At 41.9% G+C, this 22,556-nt stretch overlaps 2 protein-coding genes across 6 annotated transcripts in view; one reads left to right on the top strand and one right to left on the bottom strand.

The window, feature by feature from the left end:
* Positions 1-22,556, top strand: part of LOC112219368 (guanine nucleotide exchange factor VAV2) — a 1,336,992-nt gene that overhangs the window by 335,312 nt on the left and 979,124 nt on the right. The window lies entirely within an intron of this gene.
* LOC112247004 (low-density lipoprotein receptor) lies at positions 4,381-16,963 on the bottom strand. The gene is made up of 19 exons (XM_042302262.1): positions 16,839-16,963; positions 16,678-16,738; positions 11,878-12,003; positions 11,631-11,753; positions 11,076-11,453; positions 10,818-10,940; positions 10,587-10,709; positions 10,290-10,409; positions 9,798-9,923; positions 9,500-9,671; positions 9,122-9,349; positions 8,888-9,006; positions 8,632-8,771; positions 8,355-8,496; positions 7,932-8,075; positions 7,569-7,817; positions 7,354-7,428; positions 7,061-7,224; positions 4,381-6,919 (listed from the first exon to the last, which is right to left on the bottom strand). The coding sequence occupies exons 2-19, from the start codon at positions 16,733-16,735 to the stop codon at positions 6,887-6,889; spliced, it is 2,643 nt and encodes an 880-aa protein (XP_042158196.1). The 5' UTR covers positions 16,736-16,738; positions 16,839-16,963; the 3' UTR covers positions 4,381-6,886.

Raw genomic sequence — 22,556 nt, 5'->3', positions numbered from 1 at the left:
AATAGTTTATACAAGACTTATGAATGGATTTTAAAAACAGTAATGGAATTCATTATTCCAATTATCTGACTGAATAGGTCAAAGACACCAGTTTACTCACCCTGTTTTCAATTGCAATTATTGAGACAACTATTCTTTTTTTATACTTCATCAATATAATGTTCTGTTTTTGTCTAGTTGGATGATTTAGGCCTATGCCCAAATTCTCTCAGTATATTCTGTTTGTCACCTCAACACTCCTGTGGGTCTGACCTCTCTGAATTGGGCTTTACTCGGATCCTTTCAAACAACAATCTCTTATATGGTCTTACATTGGATCAATTATTATTCATGTTCTCTTTGCTGTTTGCTCTTTGTACTCAGCGAGTCAGTCTTCATCTCACTGGGCCCCACAATAAAACATCAGTTACGTTTACATTGCAATTCTTTGCCAATCTATGTAGCTTATCACCACTGTCAAACGAGTCTGTCAAATAATAACACATCCCACCTAAAGCAAATAATAGTGCCTGAGACTGTTTCTGGAATGATTCATGACTTTAAGTAGCTTCATTCACCTCGTTCCCTGTGTCATGTCTTGAATAGTCGACCAGGTATTGGAGGGCTCTAGGGAGTAAGGCTGCAGTGGGATTCAGATAGGAGGAAGGTGTTTATTTGAGGTCGGAGGTGATAGCCAAGGGACAGCAAAATAACTGGGTCATTTCACGAAATGAGTGCCTTTTGTTGTTTTAAGTAGAAATTGTGCACCAATGTTTAATTTTTAAAGCTTGTTATATTTATTGAAGTGCTCTTTAATGTAGACCACATAGATAATTAAATAAATCTGATTTTTTAATGTAAATGAAGACAACATTCTGTATTTTGACAAGTTCCTCAGTGCACCCTCTGTGACCTTCACCATCATTGTAAAGCCCCAGTTATTTTGCAGCTTTGACAATGTCATTTCTGAAGATCAATATATATTTAATGTGATTAGCGATTCATTTTAAGGTAAGAAAAACCCGAATTGTCCCTAATTTTAAGGTCAACACTATTACATGAACTGAACTCTCGTTTTAATATGGTGAAACTATTACGTAACATCTAATGATCAAATCATAGCGTTCAAGAAAGTGAGTTGGTTCTACTCTTTTGGGCCATTTTCTGGTGTTTTGGAAAACTGAGTGGTTCGAGCATAACATGTCAACCCTGTTACCCATGGATAAACAAGCTAGAAATGTTTTAACAATTTCATTTTTTGCATTCAATTGCACCTCCCTGTGGCACAGAACAAGCTTCCTTTTCCCCTGTCACAAGGGGATGTATGGCTAATTTAAGATTAAATCTTCAACCCTGTTACTTTGGGAGTCAGTGCCACTTACTGTAGTAATTTAGTTTTTGAACCTATTGAGTTGGGAAAACTAGTTTTTTATTAAATTGAACATGTGCTCTTTATCGCAGAATGTTAAAATGAAGTGAAATCAAACAGTTTTTCTTAACCAAGATACAAATCAAATCAAAATCAAATTTATTTATATAGCCCTTCATACATCAGCTGATATCTCAAAGTGCTGTACAGAAACCCAGCCTAAAACCCCAAACAGCAAGCAATGCAGGTGTAGAAGCACGGTGGCTAGGAAAAACTCCCTAGAAAGGCCAAAACCTAGGAAGAAACCTAGAGAGGAACCAGGCTATGTGGGGTGGCCAGTCCTCTTCTGGCTGTGCCGGGTGGAGATTATAACAAAACATGGCCAAGATGTTCAAATGTTCATAAATGACCAGCATGGTCGAATAATAATAAGGCAGAACAGTTGAAACTGGAGCAGCAGCACGGCCAGGTGGACTGGGGACAGCAAGGAGTCATCATGTCAGGTAGTCCTGGGGCATGGTCCTAGGGCTCAGGTCCTCTGAGAGAGAGAAAGAAAGAGAGAAGGAGAGAATTAGAGAACGCACACTTAGATTCACACAGGACACCGAATAGGACAGGAGAAGTACTCCAGATATAACAAACTGACCCTAGCCCCCGACACATAAACTACTGCAGCATAAATACTGGAGGCTGAGACAGGAGGGGTCAGGAGACACTGTGGCCCCATCCGAGGACACCCCGGACAGGGCCAAACAGGAAGGATATAACCCCACCCACTTTGCCAAAGCACAGCCCCCACACCACTAGAGGGATATCTTCAACCACCAACTTACCATCCTGAGACAAGGCTGAGTATAGCCCACAAAGATCTCTGCCATGGCACAACCCAAGGGGGGGCGCCAACCCAGACAGGATGACCACATCAGTGAATCAACCCACTCAGGTGATGCACCCCTTCCAGGGACGGCATGAGAGAGCCCCAGTAAGCCAGTGACTCAGCCCCTGTAATAGGGTTAGAGGCAGAGAATCCCAGTGGAAAGAGGGGAAACGGCCAGGCAGAGACAGCAAGGGCGGTTCGTTGTTCCAGAGCCTTTCCGTTCACCTTCCCACTCCTGGGCCAGACTACACTCAATCATATGACCCACTGAAGAGGTGAGTCTTCAGTAAAGACTTAAAGGTTGAGACCGAGTTTGCGTCTCTGACATGGGCAGGCAGACCGTTCCATAAAAATGGAGCTCTATAGGAGAATACACATTTGAGATACACATCTCAAAAGGCACCAAATTGGTGTAATTTATGTATCCTTTTATAATAGCCTACCCCGTGGCTCAGGAGTTTTTCTCACCTGACCTGGTATAAATTGGAGTTAAAAATTAGATGAAGATTGTCTTCATCTGAAGAAAATAGATCAAGAAGGGATGAAGAATTTAACTGGAAGCAAAACTACAAATCCAAGCTTTCTGATGTGTAGAATGACGCTGTATCATGTCATCATTACGCGAGAGGGCTCACCTAAAAATGTCACGGTATATAGGTAAACAATGGACAAAACATCAACAGGTTTCAGAAGGAAGCAATGTCCTTCCCTGGCCTATTTCCACCCTCCACCCACTGCTTCCCCTTCTGGGAAAAGTGAATACGTCCAACCTCTGCATAGAATATTGGCAGATATTCAATGTACACAAAAAAACATCAGGTTGGCCTCACCATTTATCTCTTCTGTAATGTTTACTTAAAATGAGAGAGTATGGTTAATATGTTTCCATATCAATAGGTTGTATTTCATATTAACTACACTGATGATGTAAACTGTTTATTACACCAATCTTTATGAATACCAGTATAAAGAATACTGCCCCTATTGATAGTTTGTTACAGTTTTACACTCTGCTGTACCTCTAATAAACTCCAGCTCCAGTTCAGCTGTACTGAACTCATGTTGTTATGTTAATGATTAAAGACAACCCCAGGTTCTTTGCTTCAAAAAAGCATCATGCCAACAAAAACAACCAGTCTAGGACACTGTGTTAGGAAATGAAGTTCCAGGGAGAAGTTATTAGTTTGGATGAATGTCACAAGGAAAGTAATCAAACAAAAGGAGGCTAAATATCCAGCTGAATAAGTGTCCTAGTTACTGACAGCTAGTTAACATTATTCAGCCAGTGATCCAAACCCAACATCTACTTTATCTTTAAGTGTGTGCAGTATTGTCCTACTGTAACATGATAACCTAGTGTCCAACGTCAGTTACCACCCATGACAGTCTAATAAGGATGGGGACTCTCCTCATTTCCCTAATTTTACATCTTTCACGATGGCAGCCAGAGTCACAACCTGAATGGAATGGAGATGTATGTGTGTTTGTATGTTTTTTATGTATTTACTGTATATTCATAAGTACAGACGTGACTGTGTGTGTGTGTGTGTTGTGTGTGTTGTGTGTGTGTGTGTGCGTGCGTGCGTGTGTGTGTGTGTGTGTGTGCGTGTGTGTGTGTGTGTGCGCGTGTGTGTGTGTGTGTGTGTGTGTGTTTTCTTGGCATGTTATCATTTATCCTCCCTTCACAGCCTTGAACTTTGTCTACAGTAGGGAGCCTGCTGCCAGGACACATAGACAGTTTGACCTGAGCGAAATAGCCTGAGACCTCATTTCTTTCTTGGATGCTGTTCCTGTTATTCTTGGACACTGGCTGCCACCACAATCTGCAAAATTGTTTCAGTTGGAGATTTGTGCTGTAAAAAGTGTTCTCTTGAAGTGTTCTTGTGCAGTAGCTTTGACATAAACTGGTGTCATTATGACTTTGTAGACCAGAAATATGACATGAAGATGAGATATTGCAGTCTACATATGGAAAGAAAGTACCCATACACACTACCTCCCAGCTTGGACAAAAAGTAGGCCTACGTCCCGTCAATAAATAATCAGATCTGTGCAGAAACAGAGTGCTCCTTTTTCTTTCTTTGAGACAAAAACAAGCTCACACTAAAAATCAGTCGTCTGAGTCCATATAATTAAACACAATAAATCAACATAGTCCGGGAATATAAAACACCTGTGTGATTTGTTTATTTACAATCATACAATTTCATAAATAAATACATCATACCTCCCATGCTTCTGTCAGGAATTACAGAACGTTTGTGTTATTCAACAGGCTGTCATCCTGCTAATGTAATAGCCATTGGTAGTGCCCTTATTATCTAAAAGGATAAAGAAATGTAATTCCGGAAAAATGTCATTCTCAAATTAGTGCTAAAAATCTGATGGAATTATAAAGTATAATAGATCTATGTGAAAGGTGACTATTTTGAAACTACTAAAGCATCTCAATATGAATTAATTATGGAAAACCAAAGGCAGTAAACACAATTAACACAGTTAACTTGTAACCTGTATTTTGTGTATGTATGACACATTTACAACACAAAAATGCTTATCAGACCAAAACTTCAGGCTTCAAGTAAAGTACCAATCAGAGTGTAATGATTCTAAAATAAATATAAGCATTTATTTATGTACATCAAATGTTTAACGGTGTACAAATTCTACACTGGGACATCATGACCAATTTTTTTAATGAATATTTACAAATACATTATGAACATAATATTTACATCTTAATGATCTGCACTGTTGATGTTAGTTAACACACATTTCTGGATTTATTCCATATGGCTATTGAATTAAACAATATGTTTAGTCCCAACCCCACATAAAAAAACACAACAGAAACATAAACAAAAACTTTCACTGACTCAACTATAATGTCTTTGTTAGACTTAGGCCATATATAATTACCCAAACTCTGTCTGTCTAATACCTGAAACACTGTGACATCCTCAAGGTCAAACACATTTCATTGTAAACAGTTAGACACATTAATTTCCCTCTGATCTCAGAGAAAGAGGTGTCAAACATTGCGGCCTAAAGCCACCTCAACACTATCATGAGTATTTGAATAAATCATCTGGTTAAAAGATTATCAGCATGATATATAATGCACTTGGATGGCTTCTATTCCAGTACCTAAAACTGTCATAATCAGTTTTTACAAATAAATCTCTCTCTCCAGTAAACAATGCTGTGAAAACCATTAAAAGGCAACTTGTGTTTCTGAACCTGAATGAAGACATGATTTGCTACACCCTTAGAAAAAAGGGTTTTAAAATGGTTCAGCTGTCCCCATAGTAGAACCCTTTTTGGTTCCTGGTAGAACCCTTTTGAATTCCATGTATAATCCTCTGTGGAAAGGGTTCTACATGGAACCCAAAAGGGTCCTATCTGGAACCAAAAAGGTTCTTCAAATGGTTCTGCTATGGGGACAGCCCAATAACCCTTTTAGGTTCTAAATAGCACCCTTTTTCCTAAAAGTGTAGTCTGTGTACTACTGTCGCATGACACATGAACAATGAACATGGTTTAAGGCTTTCTGTCATAGAAGAATTACACAATTATATACTGCTTTCACACAGTTGGGCTAAAAGAAAGGAAAGCTTGAGAAGGAGTGGATGACAGAAAGTAAGACAATGGAGAAAATGAGAAAGATACATCTCAGACAGACTGTCCTAAATCTACTGTCTTGGCTTGCAATTAAACACCATATTAGGGAAATTGAATGTTCCCACAGCAATAGTGTTAGAAATACAGTATAAGTGTCAGTGTGTCTAACCGTCCATTTGGATAGTGCTCCACTAGTGAGGCAATGTGGACGATTGGTATAAAAAGCTATGATTTGACTTTGTCCCTGTCTGGTGATGATACAGAGGTAAAATTGGCTCATTTATAGAATTCAAGACGACATTCACTATCAAAGGGTTTCATTTCAACAAGTGGCTCAGGTGTTATCAGATATCAGATGTTGATATTAAAACAATTCAGGAACAAAGAAATGAGTCTAGACATAGTAAAAGATATGATCCGCTCATTATTTCTCAACATTTTGTCAGTCTCAGAAATAAGTCAAATAAATACCTACGTTATTTACAATACCTAATTTCTGAATTCTACATAACAAGAAAGAGAGATCTTTCTCAATTCTAAGTGGTGTTAAATAAAGTTGCTGTCACCTCTTATATCAAGGGCACTTCTTCACAAACACAAAACACTCAAATATTACAATTACATTACTGTTCTTTCATAATGTGGTTCAATGTCTGAACAGTCTTGCATTTGTTAAACATTTCACAGTTCAGACAAATCGTCTCTGAGAAAAATACTATGGTGTAGAATTGGCCAATAAAACTCAAGCTTGGTGGAGATGAGTTGATGGTCTCTTATGGCTCTGGATTGTGCACAAATGGGCAAGAAAGACACATGAATGAGATATCTTCCTCCTTTTCCTGCTTTTCTTTCTTTCTTTATCTTTGAGCACACAGTGGTTTGGTCAGCGGTATGACACTTTCTCTGCCTTCTCATGTCTTTGAGGTTGTGAGGTAAAAAAAAAACAAGATTGTCCAGGTAGCTTATATAAAATGTCTCTCTTACTCTTCTGCTCTCTCCTCTTAAAGCGTTTGTGTTGGCAGGGAACGGCAGCACTACGGTCAAGCCTCATCATCAAGACTCACAATCTGTCTCTGAAGGGAAGGAAACAAAGAGGAATACATTAGGTCACTGAACTACAGCTACTGTACAACATACCATAGGCTACATATGCTAATACAAAACACAAGCAAGTGACATTGAGATTGAGTGTGTATGACAGATTGGTCTCTTACCGGTGGGTAGGAGTAGCCGTCTGGACTGTGGCTCCTGCATATGTGCACCTGGTCTTCAGTGGTCTTCTGGTAGACTGGGTTTTCAAAGTGAATGGTGTTGGTGTTCTTCAGCCTGTAGTTCCTCCACAGCAGCACGGCAACAAATGCCACCAGACACACAATGGCTGAAAGACAGAGAGAGAGACATACAGGTCAGAGGGGATTTGTTGATGCTAAAGTGGGGTTTTAACGTCATTGGTGTGTAATAATCATGCTAACTGTGTGTCTAAGTCAGTGATGTTAAAGCAATTTACCTATAGGCAGCGCGATGTATAAAGCTGCAGGGGTTGAAGGGGCTGTGGGTATAGCAGCAAATTCATGGCGGATGTCTGAAGGGCAAAACAAGAACAATTTAGATCAATGATACACCATGTCAAAGTGTGATGTTCCAGGAAAGTTTCATCTTTCAAAATATTCATTGCTGATAACTCCTGCATTTAATGAGAGCACACATTTAAGTCGTGCTTACCCTGAGTGGTGACTTGAGGCACTGTGGTAGTCTGGGCCTGAGGGATCCTGGGTGTATCTGGCTGGGCAGGCTGGGTGTTGCGTGGCACAGGCTTGGTAGTGCGGGGAGGCGCAGGCATAACTGTGGTAGCGATGATGGGGGCCTTATTGGTGGCGCGGGCTGGAGGTGCAGGGGAGGTGTGGGCGGGTGCCGGTGGGGGGTTGGAGGTGGGAACAATGGGCTTGACTGGAGTTGCAGGTGTTGGTGCAGCTGGTCAATATACAGATAACACTTAGGTTAGATATTATACAGGAAGCAAGGGATCATATATTTCCCCTGAGTTATACTACATAGAGAGGCTGAGGGTGCTAGCTAGATATATACCTGGTACACATTTCCTCATGTCTTTGGCCAGCAGCATGTTGTCAGGGCATGCACAGGTGTACTTGGGGGAATGTAGGCCCACCTGGGGGGCTGCCAGACACATGAACTCACAGCCTCCATTGGCCACCTTGCACCAGTCCCTGCCTGGAGTGGAGCAGAGGGGAGTAGGGGATTAAGTCTGGGAACTGGTTTGTCTCAATAGAAAGCACATTGCTATTGCTATGCTACTGCAGCATTGCAACTTAATTGTAATAGTCTGAGGCCCCAGACACAAAAATAGCACTTTGAATAAAATGCATCCCTGACGTGCAACCGTTACACCAAAACATATTGGTTCCTAACTCTATGGCTACTCTTGCATAAACAAACTACTGATCTAACTAACTATGGGAAGATTAAAAAGCTGAGAGACCTGATACATACCAGTTGGCTGTTTGAGGTTGTGGTACAACACAATGTCCTCTGGGGATACCAGGTGCTCTGCCACAGGCTTGATGTCCCTGCCTGTCACACGGTTGGCACTCAGAATGGCATTGTTGCTGACATCTGTCCAAAACACTCTTTCCTACACACAGAATACACAGTACTCCATTTAAACATTTCTCATCTCTGCATAAACATATTAAATATATATGGTTATTTTCAGACTTATTTTCATAGTACCTCATTTAAAAGTTAAAGTTGTAATTTTGGCACTCACCTCAAACACAGTGACGCCTAGGGGATGGGCTAGCCTGTGTTCATCTATAATGAGTGTCCTTCGGCCGCCACCCTGGACGTCGATACTGGAGAGGGTGTGCAGCTTGGAGTCCACCCAGTACAGCCGCTGGTTCAGCAGGTCTGACCAGGGGATAGGACAAGAGAAACTAGTCAGACCAGAGTGACCATGCAGAAACACACACAATTATGCATGCGCACCCTCACACACAAAGGTAGGAAGTTATGAAAGTGCTCACCAAGGGTGATTCCATTGGGCCACACAATGTTGTCTGTGACCAGAGCAGCACGGTCTCCTCCGTTCAGACCTCCCTTCTCAATCTTGGCTGGAGTTCCCCAGTCAGTCCAGTACATGAAACTAGGAAGGCAGTAGAACACATTTATTGAAGCATGTCATCATTCAACAAATATCCTGTGTAGGCTCAATGTTTCTGTCATTGTGCTCAACCCTGAAGCCAATGTGTGATACCTACTTGCTGTGGGGGTCGACCACAATAGCGCGGGGCTTGGCCAGGTCATTCTGGAAGAGAGTCTTGCGGCGGCTCCCGTTGGCGGTTGACACAGAGATGCTGCTGCGGATACTGTCGGTCCAGTAGATGTTGCCGTGGACCCAGTCAAAGGCGATGCCCTCCGGAGCTTCGATGTCGCTGTCAATCACAACTTTGTGCTGCGCTGTGTCTGCAGCCAAGTCCATTGAGGTGCTGGATTGTAGGAGAAGGGTGGAAAATAGAGAGAAAATATATTTATTATACTATCATCATCATTCTAATCAACATCATCAAGATATCACTAGGAGCAATAGGAATACAACAGGGCTCTATGGATAAAGGTAACATGGAAGCTTTGCTCACCTGTAGATCTTCTTCTGGGAGAGGTCAGACCAGTAAATCTCCTTGGCAACCATGTCCATGTCCAGAGCCACTGCATTCTTCAGGTGGGGGATGACACGCGTGTACTCACTCTTGTCCAGTGTCATCTTCCTCACCTCATGGCGATTGGTGAAGAACAGATAGGCTACAGTGCCTGTGTGATCAGACGAGAGAGTATCGTTCCACTAACTGCAATGCATGACCCATGACATTTAAAAAATAAACTTGATCAAAACATGAGCTAAGTAAGCATTCAGTCTTTCTTAGGACCAATACTTACCGATGGCCTTGCAGGCTTTGGTCGCTGGGTCGACCTGGTAGCCCTCCTCACACTCGCACTTGTAGCTGCCCATATGATTGACACAGATCTGACTGCAGATGTCTGGGTTGGCACACTCATCGATATCTGTGGGAAGAGGTACAGGACAGATATGACGTCTGTGTAACTGGCACAATGCTGGAGAAGGTAAACGGTGGCATAGGGTCAGACAAAAGGGGTGTGACAGTAACAGCACTGAGTCATCATGGCCCCACAGGGAAGTGGTCCAGTCAGGACAGAGACCTTCTCACCCCACTCGCACCAGCTTACACTGCCATACAGGGTTGAACTAAGGCAAAGGTATCAATGGGCACATCGCCTGGCTCTAGGCCTAAAGGATGTACAGTCTGAAGTCCACATTGGCACGGACATCAGATCCAATATGGCTGCTGATTGAGCCAACTTTTTGAGCGCTGTGGACACACATGCAGCTGCAGTGGTAAGGAGTTTTACCTTCACAGCGTTTCTTGTCCGTCAGGTAGTAGCCGGTGGGACATTGGCACTCATAGCCGAACTTCAGGTCATTGCAGAAGTGTGAGCAGCCGCCATTGTTGTACAGGCACTCGTTGGAATCTGCAGGGAGGGTTAGAGGAGAGAAAAGTGACAGTTCAACACCAGTCCACAGCTCCTTCTTTCTTTCAGCAACCACAGCTAGATAGCATTCCCATTGTTTCCATTCAACTCATTTTACGTAGGCAACATAGGCAAAACAACATTCCCCCTAAGTACATGTTCCATCTTCATACTCACCACACTCTCTGAGAGGCTCATCTGACCAGTCCCTGCAGTCACGCTGCTTGTCACACACCTTCTCCATACTGATGCACTCCCCACTACGGCACTTAAACCTGGTGGGACCCTTGCAATGGCTCACTGTGGAGGAGAGGAGAGTGTGACTATAACACAAAGGTAGTATTACCATCCCAGTAGGTCACAGTAGTAGAAGCAGAGGTAGTAGCTTTATGTGGGGCAAGAGCCTACCATTGACACAGCCCATTTCATCACTCAAGTCTCTGCAGTCGTACTGGCGGTTACATTGGCGACCGCCGTGGATACAGGTGCCATCACCGCATTGGAACTCATCGGGGCGGCAGGTGAGGCGGCCTATGGAGAGAAGGAGAGATTGAGAGGTCAGTCATAAATCCATATGCAACTTACATATTAAAGACAGAAAATATTAAAGCGAATATAGCTAACAGAAGCAATAAAAGGGTAATAAGAGAGAGGGAATGTACTCACTACAGTTGGTCTCGTCAGAGCGATCCAGGCAGTCGAATCCTCCATCACATTTCCAGCTGCTGTGGATACACTCCCCGCTGCCACATTGGAACTCCCGAAGGGAGCAGGGCTTGGGGGCACCCTCAGGGGCTCGTGTCCCACAGTTCTGGGGCCACTCGTCGGAGCTATCTGAGCAGTCAACGTCTCCGTCGCAGGCCCACAGGCGCGGCACACATACAGAGTTGTGGCACTGGAAGGAGGTGGAGCTACAGGTGGTGGGTGGGCAGGAAGCCTCGTCGCTCCCGTCATCACAGTCCAACTCCTCATCACACACAAAGGAGGCTGACACACACTGGCCGTTACTGCAGTGGAATTTGTTATCTGTGCAGTGCTTGGGCGCTGTGGGAGGAACAGAGACGTGTGTGTTAGAGGGGAGCCTCATTTGTCAGGCTTATATCAGTTGGGAAAGAATGGGACTGAGAGGGAAAAGAGAGAGTAGATGAGAGAAGGGGAAATGTTGGGAAGTAAGTTGGGGAGAAGGGTACAATAGAGAGTGGAGAAGACAGGACCACTCACCACAGCTCTCCTCATCAGCTCCATTCTCACAGTCTGCTTTGCCGTCACAGAGCCAGGTACTGGGAACACACTGGTTCAGATGTCCACCACAGCTGAACTCTGTGGTTCCGCATGTTCTGGCCGCTACAGGTGCAACCGAAATGAGAGAACAACCATCAGTGACTGAAACTGAAAAAGATGTTGAACTAGAAGTGTGGTTCAATCCTCTATTGTATTCCCATTAGCTACGGCGGTATGTGTTACTCACAGCAGGTTCCGGGGAGCTCGTCAGTTCCATCTCCACAATCATCTGTGTCGTCACACACCCATCTCAGTGTAATGCACTTCCCGTTCCCACACAGGAACTGCCCGATCCCGCATACTGTCTCTGTGTCTATAAGGGAAAAACACACGTACCCACACGGTCAGTCCATGACTATTCATTCTGGTGAACAACAAAATCTCAAAATCAAAATGGGCTTTAAGGAGCATTTAACTGAATAACATTTACAACCCCGGATACATTGTATAATGGGACAATAAATCTCTCATGAATGAAACCAATTGCTGTTCTATTTATTTCTGGGAAGCACACAAACCAGATGCTTTCCCGAGAGGACACTGTATATAGCTACACACTGATCTGGTACTTGTACTCTTGGCCGAGAGGGGTTGCGTGGCAAGCCAAGCCCATGGCACTGAAAAACCTTTAAAAAAAAAGCAGGATAGGACAACCAGTGGTATTTCTCTGCTTTATCATCTACATACCACCTGTTGCATCTACATACTGTCAGGTCAGTCAAGAACACAATACATTATTTCAACACCTGTATCCTGACATAATAAACCACAGGAAAAGGAAAAAGTGTCTGTTTTCTGTAACTCAGTGGATGTTATCTGAGGCAAATACTTGAGCAGACCATAAATCAGAATATATAGAGTTAAAACAAAAGTGCTAGAGCAGGTTGCATCTTCTGGGTCTCATTTCCCAGCTTGCAGTCATACAGTATGTGACAGTGAGGGGTGGAGGGGATGGCTGTTCGGTGGGCTATGGCAGGGATGCTGGTAACACATCAACAAAGAGGCAGGGGGATGGGTGGGAGAGGCCCATTATGACCCTCTCCCTCAACATACACACATATACATGTACAGACACATACACATGCAAATTCCAACCTGCCTATAGAGGAGGAATGTGGAGAATCTACAACTCAAACACACTGACACATGCACACACATACACTAATTTTACACCTGCCATTGGTAGTGGAGAATGTACATTTTTGTCAGTAATTGGGTGGTGGTGACTGAAGACAAATGAGAAGAGATTGTAGACATACAGTACTGGCTGATGTTATGTTCTCCTTAACATCTTCATTATCCTCCATGCTGTTCTGAATGCTCTTCATCCATCAAACAAAGACCTTCTAGACCTCCTACAGCTCTCCACCCAACCCCCTATCTAAATCACCCTAGTTAGTGAACTGGAAGACTCAATTAAGACACTGTACTGTACATCAGTGCCCCTGGCCACAGAGATGACTCACAGCAGTGTCCAGATGCTACTGGGAATTCCTTATCCTGCACTTAGGCCTCAAAACACTGGATGGACACCTGTTTCTGATAGGAGCCAAAGGGAGGAGATTGACCAAAGGGAGGAGCTTGAATCACACCACTGGTAGCTGATTGGGTCAAGCGGAAGGTTTGCATGATAATAACAGTAGAGACAATAGTGGGCTAGGTACTCTTTTCACTGACCACTGAGGATTGATTTTCAAAACAGGACAGTTCCTGGGTGAGGTTTCTCACCAACGGTTTCAGTTGCAGGAACAATAATACCTACTGAATTGCACTACCATGTTATTTCAAGAATGTAAATAAGGGAATTTGGCTCATAGGCTCATAGTTTGGCCTACATTTTCTTTACTGAGATATTTTGGTCATAAACTGTGACAGTGCAGTTCTGTTGCTTTTCGTTCCGTTCTATTCAACTGATGTCAACAGCAGATCTGGGAAAGTGGATGGAAATGAAATGGGAAAATCTAGTACAGATATGCCTCTGTGAACAAACAGTATGAACATGAGAAGTCAATGTCCTCATTCACCATGTCTCCACAGCTGAACAGGTTAATGCCATTCCAGTTCTGGACCCAGCTGTCCCCATATAAGAGTGTACTATGGGCGGCTGTATTGGTGGGACCCTCTTCCATGTGCACTCCCTTTCTTTAAAGGTTTTATCATTAGTGACTTTAATCTTATCTTACCTGGTTGTCTTATCTATAGAGTTCCCTTGTCAGTGAACAAGACTAGCCACAAAATAAGAGCAAAACAACAAGTGAATGAATACCCACACAACTGAGAGAGAACATAAAAGAATACCCAGATGTGATCACATTTCACACTGCCATCCCTTGGAAAACAGTTTGTGTTCTAGTAACTCACACAATGAACACAATATGACCCTCTGGGGCCAGGTGAGTATATTGACTTAATACCTGCAAACTCTAATTAAAAGCTATCAACGTCTCTCTCTCTCTTTATCATGTCCACCTGTCCTCATTCTCAGAGAGAAATGATGGTCAGATGCAGGCGAATGCCCTGCCTTCAATAACATTTGGTTAGGCTTAAAGTTCAGTCCATCAAAGGCTCGGACTGACAAGGTTTACTGATTAACCTTGGGGAGAAATGTAACGTGGCATGCTTGTTTGTCTGTCCTCTGATGTGTGGTGTGTTTAATTGATCTTCCGTTCTCTATCAGGACAAGCTGGAGGAGAGGAAACAGCTCTGCTCACTGTTTGATGAGCTATTGAAGCTGGCTAATAAAGTAAAAATATCTTCATATGACACTTAGAAGGCATGGACATGGTTCACAGATAGCATGATAAAGTGATTTGCACAGGCTTACAGTTAATCAGTACCACTTTCTAAATAGGTGATGGAACAGATATTTTTTGAGATGGGGCATGTCATTCTGCAACTACTTTTATTTATCGCTCAGCACTCTCCATTTAGTTCCTCAGAAAATGTCATGGCAAAAACTGTATTCTTTCGGGTTATTTGCAAATAGTTTTAATCAAGTTCCCAGTGTGAGTCTCCCATTCGATGTCACATTCTCGATATATCTGCACGTGCGCAATATGAGGGATGTCCGCTCCTCCTGATAAGACAATAGACAATGTGAGAATGAGCACAGACTGTTTCAGACTGCTGATGCTCTCACAACAACACAATTCTGTTGTGTCAATTGATAGGAGTGTGAGAGCCAGTTCCAACACGTTCCTGGCACTTTTTCCCAAACATTTCCATATTGGTCCCAACACTAACACTGGAAGTTATTGCATACAGGGCAGATGGTGTTGAACCAATACGTTGGAATGTTGCCTCAAGAGGAATACTTAAAAGTCATGCTTTGTGGAGGTGGGCAAGAGGGATTCCTTTAATTCTCAGGGTGGCCCACCACAATGATGTCATAGGGCCATCAATACATCATGAAAGAGTCAAAAACATGAGAGAACACCAGATAATCTAGATTGCAATGTGACTGGTTATTGCATCAATTGAGAACACATTTAGTCTATTGCAGCCTTGCTATGTAGCCTAATTATACAATAACTCACTTGTAATCTGCTGTACCTGAATTTGGAAGATTTTTGCACTTTAAAGCTAGAATGAGCAGTTGAAAAAATAAAGTAACACCCCGCCTCTGTTTTGGTAAAAAGCTGAGGAATAGGCCTGAAGAAATGTAACCTCTCTCAAATTCATAGACACAGCCAGACTATAGATCCAAGGACTGACCATCCAGGATATCAACATTATAATTTGAACCATGTTTTGAGACTATGCTGGGTTTGTTTACATTTAGCCTGTATTGTTTACAAACATTGGAGGAAATAACCGCATATATTTTGGGTTCTGATGGTGTACAACAGCTGGACTAAGCTCATTAGGTATGTATAAGTGGCACAGCGGTCTAAGGCACTGCATCTGGGTGCTAGAGGCATCACTACAGTCCCTGGTTTGATTCCAGGCTGCATCACAGCTGGCCATGATTGGGAGTCCCTAAATTGGTCGAGCATCGTCCGGGTTTGGCCAGGGTAGGCCGTCATTGTAAATAAGAATATGTTCTTAACTTACTTGTCTAGTTAAATAAAAATATAATCAATGGGTGTATATATAATTAGGTAGATACCCATAAACTTCTAATCATTGCGCTAATACTAGTTAGCATTGGCTCGCTAAACTACCTCAAACTTCCTTCATACTGGCCAATGGTATCCACGAGTTCATCTGACTCCGACTCTTTACTTCCCAGTAAATAGCCCCATTGGCAAAATCCCGTACTATCCCTTTAATTTCTAAATACTAAAATTGATGTAGCAATGAAGGATTATAGCTTTAAAATAACAATATCTTACTAACAAAATAATAGTCTTACACAAAAAAGTATTGCACAATAGCGCCAAAATGTAAACTGCTGCTCTTCTCAACATGCACTACAACGCAAACATAATTTAGCCTCGACCCGGATCCTATACCACAACAAGCTTTCAGAAACGTCTTTTTGCACATTCTCAAATCTGATTGGCCACGGAATCTCATGGCCAACAACAAATCAGAGGCAGTGAACGTAGTTAAATCATACAAATGCCGGTAAAAATAGATAATGTAAATGTATCTAAAGGTAAATGTGAGTGCAATGACAAAATAAATAATCGCCTACGCATTGTGTTCTGATAATAATAAGAAACTATTTGTGTTGCACATTATCGCAGCTTCTTCAAGATGCAACACAAATTTGACCTACATTCTACAAATAACTAGCCCCCTCCCCCGTCGTGATGCATCAGGCGATGTCCAAGAGTGGGCTATTTAAACATTTCAAATCGATTGATAACTGCCATTTACGATAGATATAATATTTAACAAGAAGGTAGGCTATATTTAAAATATACTTACTTTGCCACTATGCATTAATAGAACAAATAACAAATAAGCCAAATGAATTGAGAATTATTCCCGAAGTTTACGATACACTAGAGTAGACCTATGTTAGAATAAAGATACTTACTTGTTTGGACAACACAGCAAGCCAGGAACACCAACAGCACGCACACCAGCCACCCCATAGTCTGCAGCCAAATTGTTCAAATTATTTACACTTTACTCTGACTGTCAATAAGGTACAATGACACAGCTATAACAATGTATATGATATGGTTATTCATTTACCAAGTTAAAACGATTGTTTTATTTTAAAGTCACTGCTTCCAAGCTATTCAGTTCCTCTGCTCTTATGTTCTGGATTAAGATGCGCTTGGGACGAGTGGTTAGGCAAGGATGCTCCTGACAGTGTAATCATGTTTGGCAACATCAGAGCAATTTCAATGTGGTCCAGGAGTGGGCTGGAACGGGAGGAGCCCAAGAAGCATAGGGCGGGGTTTGGAGTGGTGTGATCTCTGGAATACAGAGAGCCTCACTATCGAAAGGCGTGTCTCCAGACGCTCTATTTTACTACTGTTTAACCCTTTGTGTGTGCGTGTGTGTATGTGTGTCTTGAGTTAATTCTTAAAGCTCCATGCACGAACCGAACACACACAACACACACACACACACACTAGAAGGGGGCCTAGACATACCAATATTTGTCTATAAGCTCATTCTGACAGGCGCGCTTCTAAGTATTCAAAAGCAGGATCTCCCTGGTCAAAACAATAGATAAAGATTGTTTGAAGTTTTGGTCAAAAGATATTTGCTTGCTTTTCCGTGGGTGTTGGTAAAAGTGGTAACTATAAAGGTGATTGTTAATAGTGATAGTTTTACTGAGATATGTAGAAGCTATCTTGTGACATTTTGATAAAACTGTACATTTTCATGACTCAGCTCAATCCAGACACAAACAGAAAATGACATGGGGACAACCTCGAGGAACCCCAACAGCCTATGAAATACAACAGCACTGAGATTGGGGAGAGAAGAAACATAAATAGGATGTTAGTGAACCAAACAATAAGCACAGAACATGTGATCAGATCTATCATGATGGCCTTGAAGACTAATTCTCTTCTAGTTTGTACTTGCTCTATCTATTTTTATTATTGATCTATCCAATGTCCATCAGTGTACAATGACGCACCATCTCTTATACAAAACACAAAAATGCCACAGCCAAACGACTGTGCTTTTCCCTCATGGTCAGAGCAGCAACGCGTGACAACACAAATAATAGCAAAACAAGAAGTCAAACTGCTCTAGTTCTCATGGGTCTGCTGCACCGACCAGTATTAGTATGACATCCTGCCATGCCTCTGTCAACCAGTAACTAACTACAGCTCCCTATCTTATTTCGGACCAAATAGAACAAGCTAAAAACTGTAATCTAATAGTGGCTTCACATCAGAGTTGAGGATCTAGCTACACACAGTAGCTGGAAATAAGATGGCAGGAGAAGCCAAGGCTTTGATGATGACAGCAAATTATATAGCTATTACCCTCTCCTTCTGAAGCAATGGTGTTTTATTTAGTAACAGGGAGTGGTAACACAGATGTAATCAAGATTATGTCACTACATCAAGATGAAAGAGTAACAATTCAATTTCATGTTACAATACCTTACAAAATAATCATTGCTAATTGGTTTTTACTCCAGGATTGAGATGTATTTCCTTCACATGGATTCGGAGAAAGCTAACCTAATATTTGAGACCATTAATAGGAGTTGACAGTCACCCAACTCTCTGCCCTCTGGTGAGAGTGGGTCCTCTCAGTGACCGGCCCTTGAATAGCCCGCCATGGGGCATGAAAACTTCTGAAACTGTGCAAAGGAGAACCACAGAAGTGCCTAATGAGACTGTCACTAATTGTGCTGCCCTCACTGCTCCCGCTATTGTAATGCTGATTGAGCAGATATGTCTCATTGCAGGGAAAAGCATTCTTCAGATATCATCTATTTAGTTTCCTATAAACACAGTCCTTAAAGAGCAGGAACAAATCCATTAATTCAGAGTGGAGGTAAGGTGAGCATACTGTATCACTCCATCCTATTTTCACCTGAAACCAGAAAGTGCACCATCCCCACTGCCAACTAACCCATCTCTCCGCCCCCTACAGCATCTCACCATTTGCAATCCCTCCCACTGCAGCCTATGTAAACAATGAGGACAACAGTTGTGTAAAGTACTAAAGAAGAATTACTTTAAAGAACTTTTAAAATCATTTTTTGGGGTATCTGTACTTTACTATTTATGTTTTTGACAACTTTTACTTCACTACATTCCTGAAGAAAATTATGTACTTTTTACTCCATACATTTTCCCTTACACACAAAATGTATTTGTTACATTTTGAATGCTTAGCAGGGAAATGGTCAAATTCACACACGTATTGTATCAAGAGAACATCCTATGATCTGGCGGACATCCCAAACAAAAATCTAAGTTAATGAATAGGACTAAATAAAATCCAACTGTAAACGCACTTTAAATAAAGTTTGATTTGATTTAGTCCTATTCTTTACCTTCAATTTTTGGTTAAGATGGAGATGTGAATGGAACATATCAATTATTAATTTGAGAAGACAAACTAAACTAGTGGCACAGATGGAGCTATCCAAGAAAAATATATTTCTCCTTCAAATTTTGATATTTGAATGTTGATAACATTGCAAATGCTATATAAGCCTAAATAGCATCAATGGTGATATATATAATTTTGTATTTAAATAGGCAAGTCAGTTGAGAACAAATTCTTATTTATAATGACGGCCTACACCAGTCACACCAATTGTGTGCCGCCCTATGGGACTCCCAATCACAGCCGGGCTGTGATACAGCCTGGATTCAAGCCAGGGTGTCTGTAGTGATGTCTTTAGCACTGAGATGCAGTGCCTTAGACAGCTGCGCCACTCAGGAGAATATGAGTGATAAAGTATGGTCACATTTAATTTGCTCTGTTAAACCTACCCTTTGGAATGATTTTGTTAGCAATAGTGAATCTAGGCTGAATAAAAATATAAACGCAACATGTGAAGTGTTGGTCCCATGTTTCATGAGCTGAAATAAAAGATCCCAGATATTTTCCATTCACACAAAAATGCTTATTTCTCTCAAATTTTGTGCACGAATTTGTTTACATCCCTGTTAGTGATCATTTCTCCTTTGCCAAGATAATCCATCCACCTGACAGTTGTAGCATACCAAGAAGCTGATTGAACAGCATGATCATTACACAGGTCCACATTGTGCTGGGGACAATAAAAGGCCACTCTAAAATGTCGCATAGCCATTGAAGAGGAGTGGGACAACATTACACAGGCCATAATCAACAGCCTGATCAACTCTATGGGAAGGAGATGTGTTGCGCTGCATTAGGCAATTGGTGGTCACACCAGATACTGACTGGTTTTCTGATCCAAGTGCCTACTTTTTTTTAAAGGTATCTGTGACCAACAGATGCAGATCTGTATTTCAAGTCATGTGAAATCCATAGATTAGGGCCTCATTTATTTATTTTAATTGACTGATTTACTTATATGAACTGTAACGCAGTAAAATATTTGAAATTGTTGCATGTTGCATTTTTATTTCTGTTCAGTGTATTTCATTTTTCAGGTGAAGATCCCTCAACAATCATTCCACGATAGCAAATTGGTAGTAGTCAGTGACAAATAATGTTTTTGTTTGGGATGAAGCAGGGCTGGGCTTGGTTACAACCCTGGATGGGACACCAAAGGAAGGGGTTCTGCCCAGCCTGTTTTTTTTCTTCTGATAGTGGCTATAACTTTGAAAATCTGACATTGTTTTAAAGGTATTCTACATATTTCATACACGTTTCATCTATGTTGGAATTTGGTTACCATGATAACATAATCCTGTGGTTGAAATTTCACCCTCAAAACAACAGTTTACATTGACGACTTTTTTCAAATCCAATGTATTTTCCATGCAGATTCCACATCACAACACGTTGACAAATTACATTTGAACAACGTTGATTCATCCAGTTTTTGTCCAGTGGGTTGGCTGGGAATGAGAGTCGTTTCTCCTTCACAAGAGAGGAGACATGAGAGTCAGATCAGGTTCCTCCAATTGCAGTAGAGCCTGTTGGCCCAGTGATCCATCCTGACAGACCTGGAAAGCATATGCTGGGTAGACATCGGGTGCCTTGCACTAGATGCATTATAAATTTAAAATGAGGAAAGCACAAGATTCTTGGCATGTAGCCTAGTCTGATGTTTCACATGGAGGCCTTCACCTAGCAAACATCAGTCTGTAGACTACAGGGCAATCCATCCCCAACCAACTGGAAGGACTGCCATTATTTATTTGCCAAGACCTGTCAAACTCCAGAAAACACATGGCTCTAATATCTCAATACAAAAGCATAGTTTTATTTCTAATGGGAGGGAAGCATACCGCTTTTAGAATTGTTTTACAGTGTTTCGGCTTTGGACAACTGAATATATATTAAAATAACTACATTGTCCTCAAATGAGAGATTGTGTCCGACACTCAAGGTCACTTCTGTTGGAACCTTGCTATCCAGCTTCCTCTCATATGTCATGAGTCTTGGAGATATGACAATGTGAGAACATGTGTAGATACGTGTTGAAACATATAACCACTGGCTGCAGCCCCTCCGCCTTGCCCTCCACTCGACCTCTCAAGACAGCTCACATCCATGACACACCCCTTGTTCATAACAGACCGTCTCCTCTGCCTGCCTACAGAGCAGTGAGAGGAACTGTTCCACTGGTGACTTGGTTCTTCCACCCCTGTGGTGAGCAAGCTGTAAATCCTATACACTGATCTGTTCTCCTGGTTTCAACACTCACATTCTTGTCCATCATCCATCTCTCTTCAGATTTCACCTCAACTTCACCACTCCTGAGCATCATCCCTCCTAGCAAATAAGCTTTCTTATTGGAATGTATTTTTGATCAATGACAAATTTTTAAAAACCTACAAAATAAACTGTCCATGTTAACCCATAGGATAATAAGGCTAGTCAGAGGTTGGTCTCAGCGCAGTCAGAATCCCTGGCATCATGTTTAATGTGGTGACGGTAGCTCTTCGGAGTCACTTGAAACGAGTCGACAAACCATTTGAGGAGAGAACGGACTCTACAGCAGATCCATTCAAAAACGTTCCACTGAAAAATGAGTTTCCACACACACACAAAAAAAGTATTTGTCCATGTGTTATGACATGAGCCCACGGCTGGAACAAAGTGAGGAGTGGGAGTGGGTAAAAACAGCAGGGTCAATGAGTGACCTGAGGAAGAAGAAACTGGTGTATATCTGAGATCAGAGACATGGAAGCCCTGGCAGGATCTCACATGTCCAGAGTAACATTGTTTGAAATACAACTGAGTGCTACAAGCCTTTAAAAAGCACTGTGGCCTAAAATACTTAAACTGAATTATATAAATTATCATACCAAACTAGCATTAATTTAGTGGTCAGCATGTTTACAGTTCAGACTCAAGGAGAAAATCTTAAACATCAACAAAACACCTAAATCTTCCAACCGTAGCTTTTCATCCAGAGTACTGTTATCTGGTCAAGGTGAGAGGGCCATCTAGTGTACATACAAGATAAGCCATCTTTGACAAATTGTAGTTAACAGTTCATTCTATTCAGCACATTTAGGATACAGCAATCAATCATGTGTAGTGCATAAAGTGAATAAAGACAACAGCAGAGAGGAAAGTTTAATTACGAGACGCCTTTATTGTACTTTTTGGAATCCAGTGACACAGACGTGAGACAGAGTCCCGCCCTTCCCTTCTCACTCGTAGCCGGAGGAAGGCCTAAGGGGGAACGTACCGTTTATCTCACTTGTATTCTTAAATTAAACAGAGATATAATAGAACGACACACCCAGGTGCATTTCCACAGACCAAACGACATGCATTCAGGGGACTTAGAAACCACAGCGACTCCGGTCACAC

The sequence above is a fragment of the Oncorhynchus tshawytscha genome, linkage group LG20, assembly GCF_018296145.1.
Source record: "Oncorhynchus tshawytscha isolate Ot180627B linkage group LG20, Otsh_v2.0, whole genome shotgun sequence".
Classification (NCBI taxonomy): Eukaryota; Metazoa; Chordata; class Actinopteri; order Salmoniformes; family Salmonidae; genus Oncorhynchus; species Oncorhynchus tshawytscha.
The sequence above is the reverse complement of the archived record's forward strand: the minus strand, read 5'-3'. Positions and strand labels throughout refer to the sequence as shown.